The following is a 22,419-nucleotide window of genomic DNA, read 5'->3' as shown; positions in this document are numbered from 1 at the left end:
GCCACAATTTATATGCAACACATATGCTTCATTTAGAAGCAAGTTTATAACAGACATATTTATCAAACATTTCACATTCAACTTCATATTTCCATACTTCCATATTATTAAACTCTCATATGTTCTATCATCAGAATGTACAGTGTAAATATGTGCTTTAGTTCTATTTATTAATAAACTTAACTTCAAATACAAACTTTAAATGGTGAGGTTTTAAATGCCTATAGGCATACTATTAAAGTAGCAACATGGTAATTTTTCCGTGTTGGTCATTTCGAAAGGTGATCAAAAGAAGAACTTGCTTAGTGATTTAATCAAAGAAGTAACCACATTGATTATGAATGGAAGGTCTATTTCAGCTTGGTATCTTGCACGCTGCTCATATTCACTGTTTAAATTTTTTAATGCTTTTTCGTAGGCCTCGTCCTCAAGTTTAGCCCTCAGAGCTTGTATCTCCCTCTGTCTCTGCTCCTCTGTCTCCTTCAGGATACGTTGTTTCTCTTTCTCAATCGCTCTCTCTACCCTTTCAAGCATCTCACTGGTGTAATGCTGTCCACCATTTCCAGTGACCATTTTATCAATCTGGTCGAGCAACTGAATGACCTGTTCAGGATTTTGTTCTTTATTGTTGAGCACATGGTATCGTCCACTGCACGTTCTGATGAAACTGAGCAGTTTTGGATTGTCCCGCACAAATGTGTGAATGTTCTTGTCCTCCAATCGATCTCCATGAGTGAACAGTGCCATTGTGTATGTGGAGGCTTCCTCACCAAAAACTGCTTGAATGATTTTAACAGTTTCTGCCTCTTCATTTGTGAATCTGCCAAGCTGAATCACAACTAAGAAGACATGTGGACCAGGAGCAGAGAGTGGAATACAGAGTTTAATTCTGTTGACCACCTCATCTGTAGTTAGGCTGGTGTCAAACAGACCCGGAGAGTCAATGACAGATACTTTTCTGCCATTTATAGTTGCATGATACTTTTCACAATGTCCAGTCACAGAGGAGGATGATATCTCTGATTCAAAAAGCTTTTGTCCCAGGATAGTGTTGCCGGTTGCACTTTTCCCCACTCCTGTTTTTCCAACCAGAAGTATGCGGAGCGGTTCTCTTGTCTGATACACTGTACATTAACAAGAATAATATAATTTTTTCAAACTCTTGCTAATATATTAAAAATTAACAAACATTTATTTAAAAGAACAATATAATAGCCTACCTATATTAAACCTTTTTAATACTATTCATCATCCTGACAGAGCTTATGTTGAAATATATTTATGTATATCAAAAATATAATAAATACCTTACCTATATCATCAAAATCTTGTTTTTGTAGCTTGAAGATCTAGAAGGGATATATATAATATTATACATGTATGACATTTGGCCACTTGTACAGTGTTGGGGAAAGTTACTATAAAAATTAACGTGTTACAGTATTGCATTACTCCTTAAAAAAGATTGTTAATTGCATTACTTACTTTTTATGGAAAGTAATGCAGTATGTTACTTTTGCGTTACTTTTTCTCCCCGGGCTGGGTTTGCTTGTTTGTTTTTTTAATAACAAAAAAAAATTAAGTTCTATTTTGGCAAATGTAAAGGCACTTTCACACCATAAATGAAATGAAATATAGCTGCAAGCAGCAATACCGGGGCCAAGCGCAAAGAAGACAAGACATGCCAACATGGCTGGGCGTGTCAGACCAACTGCAGCAAGAAGCAATTAAAGTAATTTAAAGATGAATTTAGGCAAAACGGCTGAAAAATTACATACATTACCTAAAACTATGATTTAATGGATTAGCATTTTCGACCAATAGGTGGCGTAGTTACAAAATGTATGTGATGTGGTCAGAGTGAAGCGAAAATGACATACAAAGTTTGGTGTCAATATGTCAAGGCATTGCAGATATAAAGCCTGAGTAGTCATTTTGGCATCATGCATCAACTTTGCTGCTGGGGTATACGAAAACGGTTTCGTCTATCGACACGAAATCCATAACTTTTTCTCGGCACGGTCTGGAGATGACACAATCCGATTTTGGTGAAAATCGGACGTTCGGTCTAGGAGGAGTTCGAAAAAGTAGGTTTTAAAAGAAAATAAAGATGGTGGACAGGAAGTTTGGCTGAATATGGCAATATTGGTATCTATGCTTTTGGTGCAGCATGTAGCCTCAGGTCTTGCTTGTGATTACATGGACCAAGTTTGGTCTGAATACGATAAAGCGTTGCGGAGATACAGCCCTACGTCTGTTTTCGCAAACACTACGTATAATTATTTTGCACAGTATTCGCGAACAGTTTGACGAATCGACATAAATTCCATACATTTTTGTCGGCATGGTCTGGAGATGATCTGGTTAAATTTTAGTGAAAATCTGAGCATCGGCCTAGGAGGAGTTTGAAAAAGTAGGTTTTTCAGATAATTCAAAATGGCGGATCAATTTACATAGGCTACCGGAAAATTATGTGGTATGATGCAATCCAATTTTATTTTTTTTCTAGCCCTTACAATTCAAATGTTATTAGCATAAACGTGTGAGACTTTGGACAGTTGGTGGCGCTAGAGCATAGGTCTTCAACCCTGCTCCTGGAGGCCCACTGTCCTGAAGAGTTTTATTTCAACCCTAATCAAACACACCTGGACCAGCTAATCAAGATCGCTTGAAAATCACAGACTGAAGCAGGTTTGATATAAACTCTGCAGGGCAGTGGGCCTCCAGGAGCAGGGTTGAAGACCTCTGCGCTAGAGGAATTGGTTTGGAGACTCCAAATTTGCTATGGTGACTGTTCAGACTGTCCTCTATCAGTGTGCCAAATAATAAATTGCACAACTTTCCCGCAAGCGGTTCTATGGGCTGCCATAGACTTTCATGGTGGAAGAATAATAACACTAATTCGGTGCTTGGCCCCTAATAAGTCTCAGGCAGAAGGAAACGCACATTAACGCCAATACAGTAGAGGGCGCAGCTCAACAAACCATTCAACTCACTCCTGATTTCTCTCAACATGGGGACAGGAGAGGTGTCAGTCAATAAATAGGAAAACAAAGTAACTTCCGTTACTTATTTGAAATAGTAACTCAAGAGGTTCTATTGTAAACGTAAAAGTAATGCGTTACTCTATTCATTACTTGAAAAAAAATCTGATTACATAATTCATGTTACTTGTAATGCGTTACCCACTGCTTATACATGTTAAAAAGATAATCAGCTAAAAAAAAGGACAAAATATACATTTAAGCATACCTGAAACCCCATTGAAATAGCTCCAACAATCATAGAAACCACCAGTAGTTTTGTGGAGAAAGATGAGATCCAAGACATTGAGGTCGTCGTTGATGATGGTCCATGAGAAGTGTCCTGCACAGCTATAAAGAAAGTCATGAAAAAAGTTCTTACATACAAAATATCAAAATGATAAAAGATTAATAATATTTTATCATTATTATATGTATGATAATCATAAACAAGGCTATACTACGGTGACAGCCAGGGAGGGGACATGTTCAATTCATTTAGTTTTGTCGTGCTCACAAGATCATTTTGTCGAGGTAACGACATCCTTATGTTGTGGTTATGTCAAGTCGTGGCCTCGAGATCCTATGTTGGGGGAACGACATATCTTTTACGTGGCCACAAGTTTAATGTGTAAACAAACCTGCATGACCACAGCAACCTGGGATTACAGAAATGGATATTACTAATACATTTATATGTTATTTTGGTAAAAGTGGTAAAATGTTATAGCACTTAAGTGTAGCTGTCCAACAGGCAGTTTCGATTTCTCCCTTTTTCGGATTATTTGCTTTGCCTGTGTTAATTGCTTGGAGAGACAGCAACTGTAAAACAGATATAAACTCGAGAAGAATCTATCAAGGCCAGGACAAGCGTCAGTCTGCGGAAAGGACAAGAGCGTGCAAGTGTTTTTTTCTTAATATTCAGTTCTCTTGTTGTTCAGTATTATTTTCCAGAAAGTAAGGCTATTTTCGATTCTGTGGTTATTTGTACATTTTTACCTTCAAACAAATCTGTATTTTAATTAGACGCGTTCCTTCTTTAAATAACAGCCGCGTCTGAAAAGTATTGCAGTTTAAATTGTATAGCACTTAAGTGTAGCTGTCCAACAGGCAGTTTCGATTTCTCCCTTTTTCGGATTATTTGCTTTGCCTGTGTTAATTGCTTGGAGAGACAGCAACTGAACAGATATAAACTCGAGGAGAATCTATCAAGGCCAGGACAAGCGTCAGTCTGCGGAAAGGACAAGAGCGCACAAGTGGTTAATTTCACGAAATTTCACGAAATTACGGTTATTTTCAAAATGGCGTGAACGCACCTTTCACAGCAGCGCCATCTTTGATTTTTTTACAGGAATGAAAGCGAGGCTGTGAGGGATATACATACATTTTTTTAGTGGGTTGTTCTGTTCTTTAGTGTGTTTTTGGATTGTTCTGCTGATGAAACACTGCAAAAATATTATAGTGTCATTGTTTAGCTGAAGTTCGTTTAGTCCATTCAATAACTCCAGATCCATAGACCACAATGCAACATGACAGGTCGCGCTTAATTTACAATGTTAAAAAGTGTGATATTGGAGTTATCACATTGGAGTTTTGACATTTAACTGCATTTATTACTTGTACCGTAGCTACCTTAAGCTGACTGTTTTTTAACACAGTTGTAATTTTTTGTATTATCATTTTAATTTGTGTTTTTTATATTTAATATAGCCTAAATATAGACTATTAATATATTCATATTTAATATTTGTTCATATTATTATTATTTTTTATTAACAGCCCAAACATACATACAGGCCTATAGAATAGTGCGTAAAACAAATTTATAAGGAAAAAAACTATGGCTTGGTTTCACAGACATGGGCTAAGATTAACATCCTTAGATAAACATACCTAAGAAATATGCAAATATGTCATTTGCATCTTGAGACAAAACAATGCCAATGACATATTTTAAGATATGCCAGTGCAAGTTGCTTTTAGTTAAAACAGCTCAAATATTTCAGTCTGGGACTAGGTTTAAGCATTGTCTGGGAAACTGGGGGTATAAATAATAAATCGGCTCCATAGCAGATTCGTGATCAAGGGCTTATGGTGTTCCATTAAATGGTGTTTACCATGGTGTTTATTTCCAACAAAACATACATGTAAAATTTCGAACAATACAAAGGTTTCACATGTTTCACATATAATGCTCTAAAAAATTCCATAGCATCATAAAACATTAATATATATTTTTTTAAATCAGGTAGCTATTGTATATGTTGAACGTTAAGGATAGGCCTAACATTCATAGCAAAGATATTAAAGAAAAATATATTCACATATTAAAGAGGAAGAAGAAAGAAAAAATAACAGAAAAGGGCATACGTGTCTCACATTTTAAAAGGAAGTCTACACCACCAACTTTTTCAAAAATAAGATTTGGAATTATACCGTAGCTTATCTTTATGCTTAATATAATGTTTAATCCAGTTCAACTTGAAAATTGTATTAGAAGTAGGAAAATCAAGCACATTCAAAACTTCTTGATATGAGTTAGGCTACATAAAATATTTAAAGACTACTTATGAGGCTTGTTTTTCCATATGAAGTGTAGCCTACTAATTTAGGTAATAGTGGAGGAGAAGGGATTTCGAACGCATGCCTCTATCTCTTTAAAATCACGCAAAGCACTTGATTCTCATTAAACAACTTTAATCAGCTGATTTATTTAATTATTTTTTTTTTATTAAGTTAGTGTAAAGCCTTCTCTTTAATGGATGCAAAAAATTAAGTTACTTACTTTTAAATCTAGAGCACATTGTTGTGATGGTAGATGGGTTTCGTTTTCTTTCCTGTCAAAAGGATAGTTTCGTTTACTCAAAACTGGTAGTCTTGCTTCACCGGAGGGTTTAATGTAGACCACCATCTACAGGAGACAAGACGCCACTGCAAGATCTGTCAAGCAGCTGCTCTCTACGGAGATGATGGGTGGAGCTTGACGTCCAGCTCACCATCGCTAGATGTAGTGGGTGGAGCAGCTTCAGTTACACCCTGAATTCAGAATATTACCATAATAATTGTCCATCATATCCAGTAAAGAAAAAAAGATTATATTTAAACCAGTTTTTATGATACAAAGACTTGTTACGGTGTACAATAAAATGATTATTCCAAATACAAGTCTTGTCAGAACTAAAATTATGAGAACAATGGTAATTTCCAACATAATTAGATAATCTAAGCTTGGACATCTCAAAATCCCACTTAATAAAACAATCTAAACCACCCACTTTTGCAAACACTGAAGAAGAGACTAACCTTTTGTATTACGAAGAAATTATAGCCATTGGGTTAAGTTTCTAAGTCAATAACATTTAGTCCCTCTTCTTCATAACTGTGAACCAAATAGTTTTTTTTATTATGAAACTTTTTCCAGATAAAGTTTAAGATTGTATTTGTTATATTCCTTTACTAAGTAAGGGGGGATAGTGAGGAGGTAAACAAATCTAGAGAGCAAATTCCATTTTGGTTTGCAGAATTATTCAAATCTTGAGATATCTCTTTGTATCCAGCTGTTGAGAATAGTTTTTGCTTTTAGAAATCGGTTTACAAAGTTCTCGGACACTATGATTGTTGTCTTTGGTAATAGTTGTCCCTAAGTATTTTACAGATGTCTTAATGGATATTACATAAAGAGTTAGATTCGCTGCCATGAATTGCAATTAAATCACAATTGTTTATATTTAAGTGAATGCTGGATGGTTTGGAGAAGAAATTAATTAATTTAATCAATTTGATGTCTGTCCTGTAAAAAGAGGGTTGTGTCATCAGCCAATTGACTAATACCAATCCAAACGCATTGAGTTTATCAAGCTATTGTCTTTGTTAATCAAAATAGCAAGCATTTTTACAGCCAAGATGAATAGGAGAGGGGAAATGGGACAGACTTGCATAATTCTGTGTGAAAAATGAATTCTATAGTGAGTCCTTCACTAATCTGATGCAGATTTGCGGAAATAATGGATACGGACAGAACCAGGAAATAGCAATTGGTACACTTTGACGACGACGACAGACACTGAACAGGACTAAACATGGGGCTTAAGTACACAGCAAATAATATAATATAAATTAACTAGACACACCTCAACTCAACTATCTCAATAAGTGCCCAAACAGGGAGATGACGAAGGAGAACTGAACCAATAGACATTAAAACATGAACAGAACAGAGACACAGATCAAAAACAAACTTTAAACATGAACAAATAATCTCAAAACGTGACAATATCATTGTGGAAAACTCCCAATACTATGCAATTGCAAACATGTGTTTAATTCAGTATATTATATTAGTTTGTGTTGAAGTAAGTAATTCAGGTATTAGCACATGATTATTCATACACCATTATTATAAAGTGTTGCAAATGTGTCATTATATGTCTAAATCAATGGGTGGTAGATCGTTCAGTGCTATGGCACCGAAACTCTGGAACTCTGAGATTAGGTAAAAACCATAGAGACTGCTCAAAGGTTTCAAAGCTTCACAAAGCAGTGGTTCGAAAGTGCCCATCACAACACTCCTTATCAAAGATTTACTAAAAGCAGATGCCCTGTTTGATTAAGTTTTGGCAAATGTAATATTTTTGCAAATTTTGGTAAATGCAAAGTAAATTCTAAATGCAAAGTACAATTTGCCAGTTAAAATCTTGCCTCTCATTCAATTTGGTCAAATTGTTAAATCTTTGCTGTCATTTTCTTTTCTTTTTTTTTTGAGGAAAATTAGTCTTGTCATCCATGTTAGTTGTTTTTGTTTTCTGTGATGTTTATTTGACATTATTGTTGCAAATTTTACAGATTTGTCAAAATTATAATGTTATCATTTAATCATGCTGCAAAAAAAGTTAACTACAAATAATAATAACAAGCAACCATCATCCCACTTAGGGCTTGTTGCATGATACCATTCAGAAAAATCAACACTTGATTCTCTCTTAAGGAAATGTTCTGACAAATGTATCTTAATCAAATGAATTAACAGGACCCATACAGTTCATTACAGTTTTTTACGATCGCTATGACAGTTTTTTCAATACATTTAACTAGTTTCCTAAACTCTTAACGCACCAACACACCTAAAACACACAATTGGCAAAACGGTTAATTTCAGGCACAAAATCACACACTGTAAACTAAACTCCAAAACTAATTTTCAAAATACAATAATACACTAACACAATACACATGTCTAACAAAACACTGCAAACATGTTTCAAAATCAAATAATTATTCAAAACACTAACACAGGTTCTCTTCCAACAGGAACATTTAGTCAATCATAACACAATGACAAAAAGAACAGTAACATCAGCTGAATTTACAGAAACTGCATTATGTTATGTGTCAGGTCTGCCCTTATACAATAGACAGTTTACTGTATTGTATTGATCATAGATTGTGTTTTGCACTGTAGTTTCTTTTGAAGCCTATCTACATTTTTTGTTTTGTTGGGTTTAGTAAATACATGCATTTTGTTGCAGAAATTCAATACAAAAAATGAATGACCATCTCAGAGTAGCTTTCTGTACAGTTTATGAAAAACAGAATTCCTGCAGTAAAGACTTTATTTGCAAAAGGACATTACTGTAACATATACCTCTCCCTTGTCCTGGTCCTTGCCCCACTCCTCTCCCTTGTCCTGGTCCTTGCCCCACTCCTCTCCCTTGTCCTGGTCCTTGCCCCACTCCTCTCCCTTGTCCTGGTACTCGTCTTCCTCTCCCTCGTGTAGGCTTCTTTCTTTCTTTCTTTCTTTCTTTCTTTCTTTCTTTCTTTCTTTCTTTCTTTCTTTCTTTCTTTCTTTCTTTCTTTCTTTCTTTCTTTCTTTCTTTCTTTCTTTCTTTCTTTCTTTCTTTCTTTCTTTCTCTCTTTGTGTTGCTCCATATTGTTCCTTTTCCACACAAGATCAGCCTAGAGTCCTCTTTTAGAACATTTGATCATGCGATTGAAAGAACCTCAACACCCGAGTGTGCTTCTGGATGGGAATCAGCTGTAATTTATATATGTGCAAAACTTCAATAAGCTGTTTCTCAGTAGCAATGGAATACAATACAGGGCATATATTTGTGTTTCAATTCACAATATGCACAGCTGTTCACTTTGACTTTAACCTATAAGTTATGTTTAGAACATGATGTTATCTGTTCTGACATACAGTGTGAAAGCATTTGTAAATTTGGCAGTAAAATTACATTGTTTTGGTATTTGTTGAGCTTGTGTGTAAAAGAAGTTCAAGCATTTTAAATTTGTGTTAACTGTATGCATTTTGTGTCAAAGCAACAAGAAATGTGTTAATTGTATAGCCTACAAAGACGGATGTTGTGCTAACCGTGTTAAGAGTTTAGGAAACTTGTTAAATGTATTGAAAAAACTGTCATAGCAATTGTAAAAAACTGTAAATGACAAAGAACCTGACTTACTGTATAACGTGTGTCAATGTTGAACAACAACACTGTTGAAATAGCTGGTAATTTTAGCATTTTCAAATGGGAGTGGTTGTGTGTCTTCATACCTCTTCTGGGCTAAACATATCATAATAGCTTGAAGAGAAACAGAACAGCCAGCTGAACAGGATATTCACTCTTTGTTGTTGTCTTCATACATATTTAACCTGATTAAATATATACGACAAAAGATTGTATGTTATTCTTTTTTATCGGACACCTGTGATATGTGAAAGCAGAGCATGCTGTTGGCCAATAGCTAGGACGCCATATTCTGAATGTCTATTGGTATATTCAGTTCTTTGGCTGTTAAGCACACCTGTACTTCTGAACCTGAGACAGTCAACTTATATGCACTTAGTTCAGACACATGCAAAGGAAATGATGTATAATTTTATATTTTTTATATAATTTTAATATACTGATGTATAATATCAAGAAAATGCAATTACCTGCCTCCTTGTTTATTGTAGATGCCTTTTTGTTACACATATTTAGCCAATATATTGGATACAATGCATTGCATTCAATGTTGTTATTTATTATTGTTTGTAAAATATGGCTTATATTGTTTAGGCATAGATGTACAGTAATTGGTTATTATGTAGATGTTGGTGTGCCAACCCACGAGAAAGGAGCAGAAAAGTGTGATTATGTGTGTGTGCTCAAGGACAGAAAGTACTGTGGTTCTACTCTCAGAACCTTAAATGAAATCAGCCATCTTGGTTGAGTTTACTGCAGTTCAAGGACATGAAGAGGTGGACACCTTGCACCTGCAAGGCCTTGAGAAGGATCTGGGAAACTTTGGGAAAGTCACAACCTAACATCAGTGGTAAACAACAGGAGTAGGCCTATAAAAGACTGATGAGCTGATTGCCTCTTGGGATACTGATACGTCAGTGCCCCCGACGCCTAGAAGCCCAAAGCTGAGGACAAGAAACCCCAAGCAGAAGATAAGAAGCCCAGAGCTTACTACACCTTTGATTCAAAACGTGATTATTGTATTTTATACTTTAATGATGAAGTTTTATTTGCCTTTATATTTTTGTTTATTGTAAAAAGAAATGTAACCAATTAAAAGAAATTTAATTGAGTACAAAAACTGCCTACTGAGACTTTATGATGCTGTAAGACTTTTAATAAGAACATACCACAGAGAAGTCTTCTGACCAAATATAAGTGATTTTAAAATGCTTATAATTTAGGTCAGACTCGACTTACTTTACCTAACCTGAGAATAATAAATAAATAGGTTAAAGGTGTTAGGATAAAAGTACACACCATAAAACAATACTTTAATATATACAGTTTTTTTGTGTGTGGCACCATTTAAAATATAGACGAATAACCTGGCAAGATCGGTGGGCAAAAAGTCAAGCTAAGGATTTGAATCCGAATATCCTTGGTTTGAGTGGAAAGACAAGAGGAATGAGTATTACAGTTTTTCTCGATTGCTAAAACACATTTCTTGAAACTATGCCTCATATTCTCAGAACAGTAAACACAAATCCATAACGTCTCACCCAATTCCCCAAACATCCTATTTTCAGGTCAAAATGAAGCTCTACACTCAAAACCATTCACTCTTGCTGAAAAACCAAACTTTGTCCTCAGACTGGACACACAAGCCATCACAACACACACACACTACAATATGGTCTTACACACTGGTGTAATAAATTCAAACATTTCCAAACCTGGTAAGTTATGTTGCTTGTAGTTCCCCCCCCACAAACCTTTTCACATGATGAACACAAAAGACACAAGCAATGGATACATTGGCATATTTTTATTCATTCATGTACTCTTGTAAAAGTACTGTACTCTTTTTTTTTTACTCTCGCCTCTATTTTTTTTTAAAATATATATTTACTTACGTAAGATGTGTGTGACCATCATATGACAGTAAAAGAGCACACACAAACCTTATTCTAATATGGAATTGTATTGGAATGGTAAAGAGTGTTGGTCGTGACAGGAGGGCCTCCACTCAAGGATACAATATGATGAACAAGTCTACGAATGTTCCACGTATGGTTGAAATACCATCATTGGCCTAGAAGGATAACATTTTGGGAGTCAAGACTATAAAGGTGAGAGGATGCCCTCCCTTCACTGTCACACTCTGTAGCCACTCTGTGTGACTGTACGACTGCTGGCCTTTTCTTGCAAGAAAATAAACCTCAAAGAAAAATGGAAATGTTTGTCTCTTATTCAGTGATAGAGTTTTGTTTGCCACCACACCTCCCTGAAGCTTCTGATGATGGAGGTGACGGTGAAGCGACTCAAGTTTGGCTGTACTCGTTGCCCAGCCTCCCTCATAGTCATACCATGGACAAGTACATGGCCAACATGGCTTGAATTTCATCCGAGACTACTTGTCTCCTTGCCCTTGCCCTTCCTCCTCATCCTCCTCCTCCTCCTCCTTGCTCCTATCCCTCCTTGACCTCTTTCTTCATGTCTTCCTGGATCCATTGTTCCAAAACTCAATAAACTGATTTGGGCCCTTTTATCTATCTATTGAAGGATCTGATTGATGTGTGTTACATTTTGACTCTTAGTGTTTTCACTTGGGTAATTGTGTGCTAACTGAGCTGAAGCTGTGCTGACTTGAGTGAACAATATTGAATAGTGCTTTCTAAATGGCCACATGGTGTAGGCAATGAAAAATGAAGGGATTTGTGTTTAAAGTTTAGTGAAATGGATGTGCTTTTTGATAAATGGCATTATGGTTTTGAAATTTTAGTTCAAAAGCCTGGTTATAGTGTTTAAGCAATCGAGAAAAACTGTAAATAAAGTAAACACGCCATGGAGTCGCAATTACATCTGATATGAACATTTTAGATTTACATGTAATATTATTCCATTGATCAAAATACAAGTCAAATACAAGTTCTCTGATATTCTCTCACCTTTCTATTACAGTTTTTTACAGTCGCTAGGACACATTTCTCAATAGGTCACTTTTTCAAAACTCTTCACACAGTTCTCCCAACCAACTTTCAGCTCGGCACAGCAGTCAATTTCACATTCAAAATGCACTAAAACTTCCAAATCACTTCATACATGTCTCAAATCAGCACATTCTTCCATAACACTAGCAAAGGTTGACAGCCAACAAACTTTGTCACCCGCAAAACAATGACCTAAAAACACTAACAACAAGCATTATGCAACAATGTTTTCCTCTGTAAATGCTTTCTTTCTTCTACCTCTCTGTTTAGAATACACTGCAATATATGTTACTGGAATGAATTAGACATGATGCAGTATGCCTCAATACTTTATATATTTTATGTCTTTTTTTTGCACTGAGTAATTCCAAAGTACAAACATTTGTCTACACACCGTATTTATATCTGTATTTACACTGATACAGATACAATAGGAATCAGCTTATACCATTTAATTTTTAGATTCGAAATATATTTCATTACAATATTACTGTAGAAATGTGGCAAAATGCTGTAGTATACAGTTTTGTATTATGTTATCGTTTTGAACTTAAGTGTAACAGTTTTTAAAACAGTATAAGCATGTGCAAATTGGCCTGTATGTACACAGAGTTTTGGCGGTTGTTGTGTCGAATTGAGAAAATAATTAATATAATTTGAAAAATGTAGTCATTGAATCCATTTTGTGCCAAAGCAATGATAAAGGATCCACAGTTTAGCCCACATATACTTCTGTTGTGCTCACTGTGTGAAGAGTTTTGAAAAAGTGACCTAAGTATTGAGAAATGTGTCCTAGCGACTGTAAAAAACTGTTACTGTAATGACTCAAGGATCTGAAAAGCGCAAGTGCATTTTATAAATTTCATCAGTTCATTCATTCAGATAAAGTATAACTGAATGTTCCTTGCAGACATAAAAATATAAAAAATTTGAAAAGATAATGAAAATGTTTTTGCATTAAACAGAACTTTTTGTCGCATTTTGGGTTGTGGTGCGGTACTTGAGATATTACTGGTCATTCAGTGTTTCTGTTAAACTTCAAGGAAGTTATTTTATCAATTATCACATGACAGGGAGTCCTCCACTGATCTATATAGAATGACATACATAGTCATTATATAGATCAGTGGAGTCCTCTATTGGTGGGACCCAGGGAGAGTATATAAAACTTGTCTAATCTCTGTTAAATATAAGGCAAAGTAATTATTTGAATTAAATCCATTTTCTGTCCATTAAAGTAAACATAATTATGGCAAGTTGCAGGAGTTTTTGTGTGTGTGTGTGTGTGTGTGTGTGTGTGTGTGTGTGTGTGTGTGTGTGTGTGTGTGTGTGTGTGTGTGTGTGTGTGTGTGTGTGTGTGTGTGTGTGTGTGTGTGTGCGTGTGTGTGTGTGTGTAATTTCTGTTAAAACTTTAAAATTAGAGGAGATATATAAAATACTTTGTAAGACAACCAAAAGGGATCATAACACTTAATAATGTATATAATAAATGGTTAAAATATATTAATTATAATTTGCACAATTAGAATACACCAATATTTCCTTTAAAACTGCATTATTTCTTTTAATAAAGAGAAATTAGTCTCAAGTGGAGCTGAACTGATTTAGACTAATCTGAAAAATGTCTTGACAATATTGGTCAGGAATTGAAAGATTTGACCAAAAATTGAAGTGCTTCTTTCAGCTTCCGATATTGCCTGCCGCTCGTAATTATTATTCAGGATGTCTTCCGTGAGTTTAGCCCTCAGAGCTTCTATCTCCTTCTGTCTCTGCTCTTCATTCTCCTTCAGGATACGTCGTTTCTCTTTCTCAATCGCTCTCTCTGCCCTTTCAAGCATCTCACTGGTGTAATGTTGCCCTCCATTTCCAGTGACCATTTTATCAATCTGGTCAAGCAACTGAATGACCTGTTCAGGATTTTGTTTTTTATCGTTGAGCACATGGTATCGTCCACTGCACGTTCTGATGAAACTGAGCAGTTTTGGGCTGTCCCGCACAAATGCATGAATGTTCTTGTCCTCCAATCGATCTCCATGAGTGAACAGTGCCATGGTGTATGTGGAGGCTTCCTCACCAAAAACTGCTTGAATGATTCTAACAGCTTCTGCCTCTTCATCTGTGAATCTGCCCAGCTGAATCACAACTAAGAAGACATGTGGACCAGGAGCAGAGAGTGGAATACAGAGTTTAATTCTGTTGACCACCTCAGCTGTAGTTAGGTGTCAAACAGACCTGGAGAGTCAATGACAGATATTATTCTGTAATTTATTATTGTATTAAATTTGTCACATTGTCCAGTCACAGAAGATGATAATAGCTCTGATTTAAAAGCCTTTTTCCCACCCCTGTTTTTCCAACCAAAAGAATTCCTTTCTTTCCTGTTCCTCTCCTGGGTCATGCACTACATATTGAGAAGAAATACAAGTATTACTTATAATTATCTAATAATCTCTTGTTAATCTTTAAACACATATTTATATTTTAAAAAGTCATAGTGCAACATTTATGCAAAATTATTTGAACACTAGGGGAAAATACTTTACCTCTGTCATTCGAATCAAAAGAAACATGATTTTGTTGCTTAAACATCTAGAAAGGATTACAGTAATATAATATCCAACCTTAGTTACAATTAAAATGTATTTATACAATATGTCTAAAAAGGTTGTTAGTTTAGATACAGAAGGTATATAATCTATATTAATGTAAATTTTCACATACTGTGCAGTACAGCAATTAGCCACTGAGGAAATTACTGTGTTTAAAAAAACCCTGACAAATCCCTTAAAATAAAACATTTCAACATTTCATGTCTTAAGATGTGGTAAACACAGTATAAGGGGAATTATTGATAAATTAATTGATAATTAATAAAGTCAAAAGCTAAGCTAAATAGATGTTTAAATATACATATGCATGTATCGTGTGTGTGTGTGTGTTCTTTATTGTAAAAAGATAAGTATTATCAAATACATACCTGTAATTTTTGGTGTCCTCCATATCGAGAAAGTATAGTCAAAAATATTGTTCTTGCAATGCAATCCGGATGGTTAGGTGTGACTAGGTGTGTCTCTGACAGGAGCCCTGAGTTGGCATTTACGCCTAAAAATCCTGTTGGCACAAGTGAAATAAATGGCATCTGTTACAGTAACACTTTACTATAAGGTCTCATTTATTAACATTGGTTAATGTATTAACTATCATGAACTAAAAATGAGCAATACATCTGTTTCTGTATTTATTCATCTTTGTTAATGTTAGTTAATAAAAATACAGCTGTTCACTGATTGTTCATGTTAGTTCACAGTTCATTAACTCATGTTAACAAATATAACCTTTGATTTTAATAATGTATTAGTAAATATTGAACTGAACATTACAATTAACAAATGCTAGAAGTATTGTTTATTCTTAGTTCAAGTTAACTAATGAAATCTCATTGTTACCCCTGATACCAGCCCCTCCCCTTACCTATGCACATTATGGGGCTAGAATTACAAATAGCGTGCACCAGCACAAACCCTCTTTTGGCATTAAAAAAAAACTGTCAGGATTTACGAAAGACATGCAGTGACAAATGTGCGCTAAAAATGTGTGGACAATTATTTTTGCAGCAGAACTTGTTGCATTTGCATTTGTAGTTTCACTTTCAGATGCAAAATTTATGCGAGGGGAGTATTTAAATGAACACCTGCTTACATGTTCTTTAATTTGCACATTGTCAGTAGAACTTTTTTTCCTTTTATTAAATATTTATTAGGCCTATGTCAGCATAAAGAAAATGGCTCCCTTTCCATAACTGATTCAAAAGCACACTGTAAACCCAGATTTTGTTTCTAATTAAACTTACGAGTGATCATTACTTATTCTTTTATGTTTAGTAAAAACCTGCTATCATTACTAAACAACATTAGTTGATTGTACTATTTAGCTGAAAGATTCATTGCACTAATCAGGTTTAGAGATAACTTAGTATGTTTAGTTTCATAAGGAAGGGGAGGGGGCTAAAACCTGCCTGGTCACGTGAAAAGACCAGCATCGTGCATCCAAGGCGGTACGAGCACAGGCCTTGGCAGCAAACGGTATTGAGAATTAACAGAGGTTTAGATGTTGATGAATTATTGTTTAATTTGTAGTCACCATAATGGTGACAAGTGTTGGCTTTAGTTGGGCCCTTGACATTTGAACATTAGTTTTTCTCTGGCTGCTTTACCTGTGTGTTTAAAAGGCACAATTGGTATAGCAAAAAAGCAAAGAGTAAAGTGATCCAGTGACTATGACTGCGTATTGATGTTGTCATCAATAAAGATTATAAGTCAGTAACACCTCCTGTCATCTAGAGTTTAATCTATTATTGTCTGGATCTTTCCATATGATTGATATGTGATATGACAAGACCTGTGATTTTTTTCACCAGGAAATCCAACAGAATTGTTATAATTTGAACAGTTGAAAAAAACATTATGTAGATTTTTTTTTAAATGCCATGTTATTTTGTCACACATAGACATCAACAATCAGCATATGAATCTCAACAATGGTGACACTCAAATGAAAAGTTTAGTTTCAGCTTGTGTAAAAAGTTAGGGTTCCATGTTAATACAACTCAACATGTTTAGTTTCAATGGTATAGGGCAACGGGTTTCCACGCGATTTGCGAGTAAAGTCATCTAATTCGGGTTAAGAGTGGAAATTAACACTAAGTTAAGTGAACTTTATTGTCTAAGTACATTAAATAATCATCAAGTTTGGTGAACTAAACAATTTAGGTCAAGTCTACATAAGCACCAAGTTAAGTAAACTTAAATATGCACGTTTTGGGAGACCCCATTACTCAATTAAATTGAGGGAACGAGTTTACTCAAATCAATTGAGTTCAATAAACTTATTAGGGTTTTCAGTGCAAATTAAAATGTAGGCTACCTTTAATCTTGAGCAAGTCTGGATGCCTGTTATCTCTGCTCTCTTTCATGTCAAAATTGTCTTTTGTTTCAATTACAAGAAATAATGTTGTGTTTTAATATTAGCACGTTGATCCTCCTGAGAGCCCAATCACCTTCAAGTGTAAACCAAATGAGCGGCAAATGCATATCTTGCATCTCGCGCTCCGCCCCGCATTGTGGGTTTAAATACGTAAGCAGATACAATGCACATTCAGGTTTTCGCTGAGGAGCCAAGCTGGTTACCTGGCCGTTCAGCGGTGGTACAGCAACTGTGGTGACGGGACTAGATGAGCCCCGGCGTGGATGTTGTGGTGCAGACTGCGCTCATCATGCTTAAGGGGAATGATCAGATGTCGATCGTTGCATCGGAGAGAGGACTGTTATCTCAAGCGAGATCCCAATTCGTCGATACGTTCCGACGTGACGTCGAACGTGACCGCCTGAAAGGGAACTCTCCTCATATTACGGTAATGCATAATGATGCATTTAAACGTTAATGGCCAACAAAGTCATTATTGTTATTGCAGATGAAATGTTACATTAAATAAAAAAATGTTTATCAGGTTAAACTGATTATTAGCCTATTAGCCATAAAAAGCATAACGGCTAAATTCTAACGCTGCGGCTGTGTCGGTATGTCCACTAATCTTCAACATGTTTTATTCAAAACAATACTTTTGTTGGGAATAATATGTTCATTTTACTATGATAAAAAGGTTACTTTATAAGAGAAGGGATAAGAGAATGTCACGACAGGTAGGACTCATTTACGGCATTAGCATAGTATTTAATAGTGTCTAAGAAAAGTTAAAAATACAGATGTATTTTAGTAATTTTCTTTCTTATGCATTCAGGTTTTACCAGTTAAGATAAGATCTGAATTGTATTGACTATTATAAATGCATGTATGGATATGACACTGATATTATGTATTTTAATGAATAATGAGAAAATTAATAATTGAATTATAAATATTGTGTTGTATGTTGTTTAATGAAAATAAAAACATAAGTGTTCTTTCTATCACTGCCAGGTTAGTCTTGTATTGTAATGATTCATGACTGCTGTGTGCCTATATGATGATGATACAACGCTTTTTAATTAATTAAATATGTAGGGAGACCAGGGACAGTTGTAACAGGGGACGGTTGTAACACCTTGAATTCCTCCCATCAGAAACAACCTAGAGTGATTACACTCACTGTGCTCATGCTTAGTTAGTTTCCCTCCATTCTTGCCAAAGGGGAGCCACATTTGAAACTTCCTGACGGAGTTATCTACAAAAGGTTGTTTTTGAGTAAAAAAATATACTTTTCTTTCTGATGTACTTTTTTGGATAATGATATAAGATCAAATGTCTATGAATTCAAACAAGTATTATTTAGAATCACTGTTTTGTAAGCTAAAAATAAAAATGGCTAACAAGTGTCAAACTTGCAGTCAAGCTAGCTCACATGAGATGAAAACATGGTTGGTGTTACTGGGACGGTTGTAACGGCCCGTTACAACTGTCCCAGTATCACCAACTAAGTGTCATTTAGGCCTATATTTTAAAAACTAATCAAGCAAAAAAAAAAAAAAAATCCCGTTAATTTGCTAATTAAAAGTAAAATGAGCACTGTGCATTGCAAATTAAATGTAAAAGTTTAAATGTAAACTTTTTTTGAGGTGTTCTACCCATTAAATAATTTTCTTGCGTTATAATTTGACGGTTGCACCTCTTTTTTTTGTCATGTAGTATGAAAAAAAGGTAATCATTACTTAAAAACATGAAATTAATAGTCACAATAACATGATTGATAAATAATATTTTCCATTTTGCGTATATGATTGATTCATTATGTATATTTTAGACATGTTACAACCGTCCCTGACATGTGTTACAACCGACGGTTGTAACAGTGGAGAGAGACTGTATTAAAATCGATTTTGCAACCTGTACATATTTCATAAAACCACTTAAATACATTGTTTCAGCAGTTGACAGATTTAAGTTTATAATATAATAAATTGGTTATTCCAGTATAAATGGTTTTTGATGTATTGCTAAAAATTGCTAAAAGTGTTACAACTGTCTCTGGTCTCCCCCTTTTAAATTATAATTAAGTTTTAAGTGTAATCTTAAATGTAGTTTTATGCGCCCAGCAGTGTACTTTGCAGCTAATAGAGATAATAACAGTGCAGTCCTATACTGTACGTTTACTAGTGATATAACACCAAATATAGAACATTTATCCACAAGACCAACGCGCTAATAATCCACAAGAAACTGATTAACGTAAACTGTAACTGACTGTAATAAAACTTTGAACTGTGGGCCGGGGACTGACGTTACTGCCATTGCACGATAGACTGAGCTGCCTTACCAGTTAAACTTTCTCAATAGTAAGAGATACAGACCCTCTCATTTCCCTATTATAAGACAATCTCTGTCCACACTTTGAAAATCTACCGGAAATAGTAGACTGTCCGGGGACTTTTGACATACTCTTTTCAACATACGTAGGCTAGTATGCTTTGGGACACAGTTATTTTAATCTAACTTTTAGGATGGATAGTACGGACATTGGGACGCATGGTGAGTTTCTAGGTCCGTTTTTTTGTTTGATTATTAGTTCTGTCATTCTTCATTTCTTCTCTTGTAAAAGAGGTACAAGATCTCATATAGCTAAAATTTTTACACAACACATCTGCTTAATTTATGAACACAAGTTATACAGAATAATAGACATATTCATCAAACATTTCATATTAAACTTTCATATCACATTTACCGAAATGTACAGTGAACACACATTCTTTAGTTCTATTTATTAATAACTAAATAACTAAAAAAGATTTTAAATACCTTCTCTACTCAAGTTATTTTTCAGTACTTAACAGTTTTCATGTGCATGGATCACATAATGAATAAATAATTTGCTTATTCTAAGTGCCAGTGCTTTGATTAAAGCAATAAGAATGGAAGGTCTATTTCTGCTTGGTCTCTTGCCAGCTTAGTCATATATTCATTGTTTAGCTTTTTTTAATGCTTTTTCGTAGGCCTCGTCCTCAAGTTTAGCCCTCAGAGCTTGTATCTCCCTCTGTCTCTGCTCCTCTCTCTCCTTCAGGATACGTTGTTTCTCTTTCTCAATCGCTCTCTCTGCCCTTTCAAGCATCTCACTGGTGTAATGCTGTCCACCATTTCCAGTGACCATTTTATCAATCTGGTCAAGCAAATAAATGACCTGTTCAGGATTTTGTTCTTTATTGTTGAACACATGGTATCGTCCACTGCAAGTTCTGATGAAACTGAGCAGTTTTGGGCTGTCCCGCACAAATGCATGAATGTTCTTGTCCTCCAATCGATCTCCATGAGTGAACAATGCCATGGTGTATGTGGAGGCTTCCTCACCAAAAACTGCTTGAATGATTCTAACAGCTTCTGCCTCTTCATCTGTGAATCTGCCCAGCTGAATCACAACTAAGAAGACATGTGGACCAGGAGCAGAGAGTGGAATACAGAGTTTAATTCTGTCAATGACCTCATCTGTAGTTAGGCTGGTGTCAAACAGACCCGGAGAGTCAATGACAGACACGTTTCTGCCATTTATTAAAGCATGAAACTTTTCACAATGTCCAGTCACAGAGGAGGATGATATCTCTGATTCAAAAAGCTTTTGTCCCAGGATAGTGTTGCCAGTTGCACTTTTCCCCACTCCTGTTTTTCCAACCAGAAGAATGCGGAGCGGTTCTCCTGTCTGATACACTGTACATTAACAAGAATGATAGCATTTTTTCAAACTTATTTAAATTTACAAACATTTATGTAAAACAACAATGAAATAAACCAATATTTAGCCTTTTTAATAATATTCATCATCCTGACAGAGCTTAATTTATAATATATGTATGTATATAAAAAAATAAAAATGAATAGGCCTACCTTACCTTTAGCATCAAAATCCAGTTTTTGTTGCTTGAAAATCTAGAAGTGATTTATATACATTTTATAACATTTGGCAATAATAATTAATACATGTTAAAAAGACAATCAGCTTACAGTAAAACAAAATGACAAAATATAAATTTAAGCATACCTGAATCCCTATTGCAATAGCTGCAACAATCATATAAACCACCAGTAGTTTTTTGGAGAAAGATGAGATCCAAGACTTTGAGGTCGTCTTTGTTGATGGTACACGAGAAGTGTCCTGCACAGCTATAAAGAAAGTCATCAAAAACTGTTGTTCTTACTGTACATTCAAAATATGAAAATTATAAAATAATTGAATATGAAATTATAATCACGAACAAGGCTATTGCATGTATTAAGCTGACATCTAAACCTATCTAGCCTACTCTAAACGGATGCGGTTTCTCTATCTCTTTAAAATTACACAAAGAAAACAGTCGATTGTCATTACACAACTCCTTTAGATTTCTTCTTCAATGCAAATATTAAGTTTATATTATAATTAAGTTATTTATGGGTGCAAAATTAAGTAATAACTACTTCTAAATGAAGAGCACATCGTGCCAGTATACAGTAGATGTAAACTGGGTTTCGTTTTTCTTGTCAAAAGGACAGTTTCAATAAAACTGGCTAGTCTTGCTTCACCGGAAGGGTTATCTGGTGTGTAGACTGCCATCTACAGGAGACAAGACGCCACTGCAAGATCAGTCAAGCAGCTGCTCTCTCGCTCACTGCAGAGATGATGGGTGGAGCTTGAAGGTCCAGTAGGGGGGGTCAAAATTATAATTTTTACACCATGATGTAGAAATGCCATGTATTCACTGTTTCAACTCCAGCCTTATATGTTTTTTAAAATTAGTCTGGAAATGACACTGATGTTTCTTGGTACAGGTTTTTGGGAAAAGATTATTGGGCACTGTATTATGAGTGAATGTCTGGGTCTGGGTCCTGTGAGTGGGACAATACAATACAGTAAAACAATCAAATACGGACATAAAAATGCATTTGAAAAGCAGGAAAAATGATAAGTCGAAAATAATTAAAGGCATAGTACAAGTT

General features: G+C 35.2%; 1 protein-coding gene across 1 annotated transcript; it reads right to left on the bottom strand.

Moving 5' to 3' along the window:
• Positions 1-22,013, bottom strand: LOC307000523 (GTPase IMAP family member 8-like). Its single transcript, XM_079616166.1, is given in 11 exon segments — positions 1-1,124; positions 1,313-1,349; positions 3,253-3,374; positions 4,408-4,468; positions 5,809-5,934; positions 14,160-14,655; positions 20,360-20,430; positions 20,432-21,153; positions 21,336-21,372; positions 21,485-21,606; positions 21,901-22,013. Coding segments are annotated over 11 exon segments (2,652 nt in total). The 5' UTR covers positions 21,920-22,013; the 3' UTR covers positions 1-285.
• Between the last annotated feature and the right edge of the window lie 406 nt (positions 22,014-22,419).

This window comes from Phoxinus phoxinus, assembly GCF_949152265.1.
Source record: "Phoxinus phoxinus genome assembly, chromosome: 6".
NCBI lineage: Eukaryota > Metazoa > Chordata > Actinopteri > Cypriniformes > Leuciscidae > Phoxinus > Phoxinus phoxinus.
Note: the sequence above shows the minus strand (reverse complement) of the source record. Positions and strands in the feature narration are given on the sequence as shown.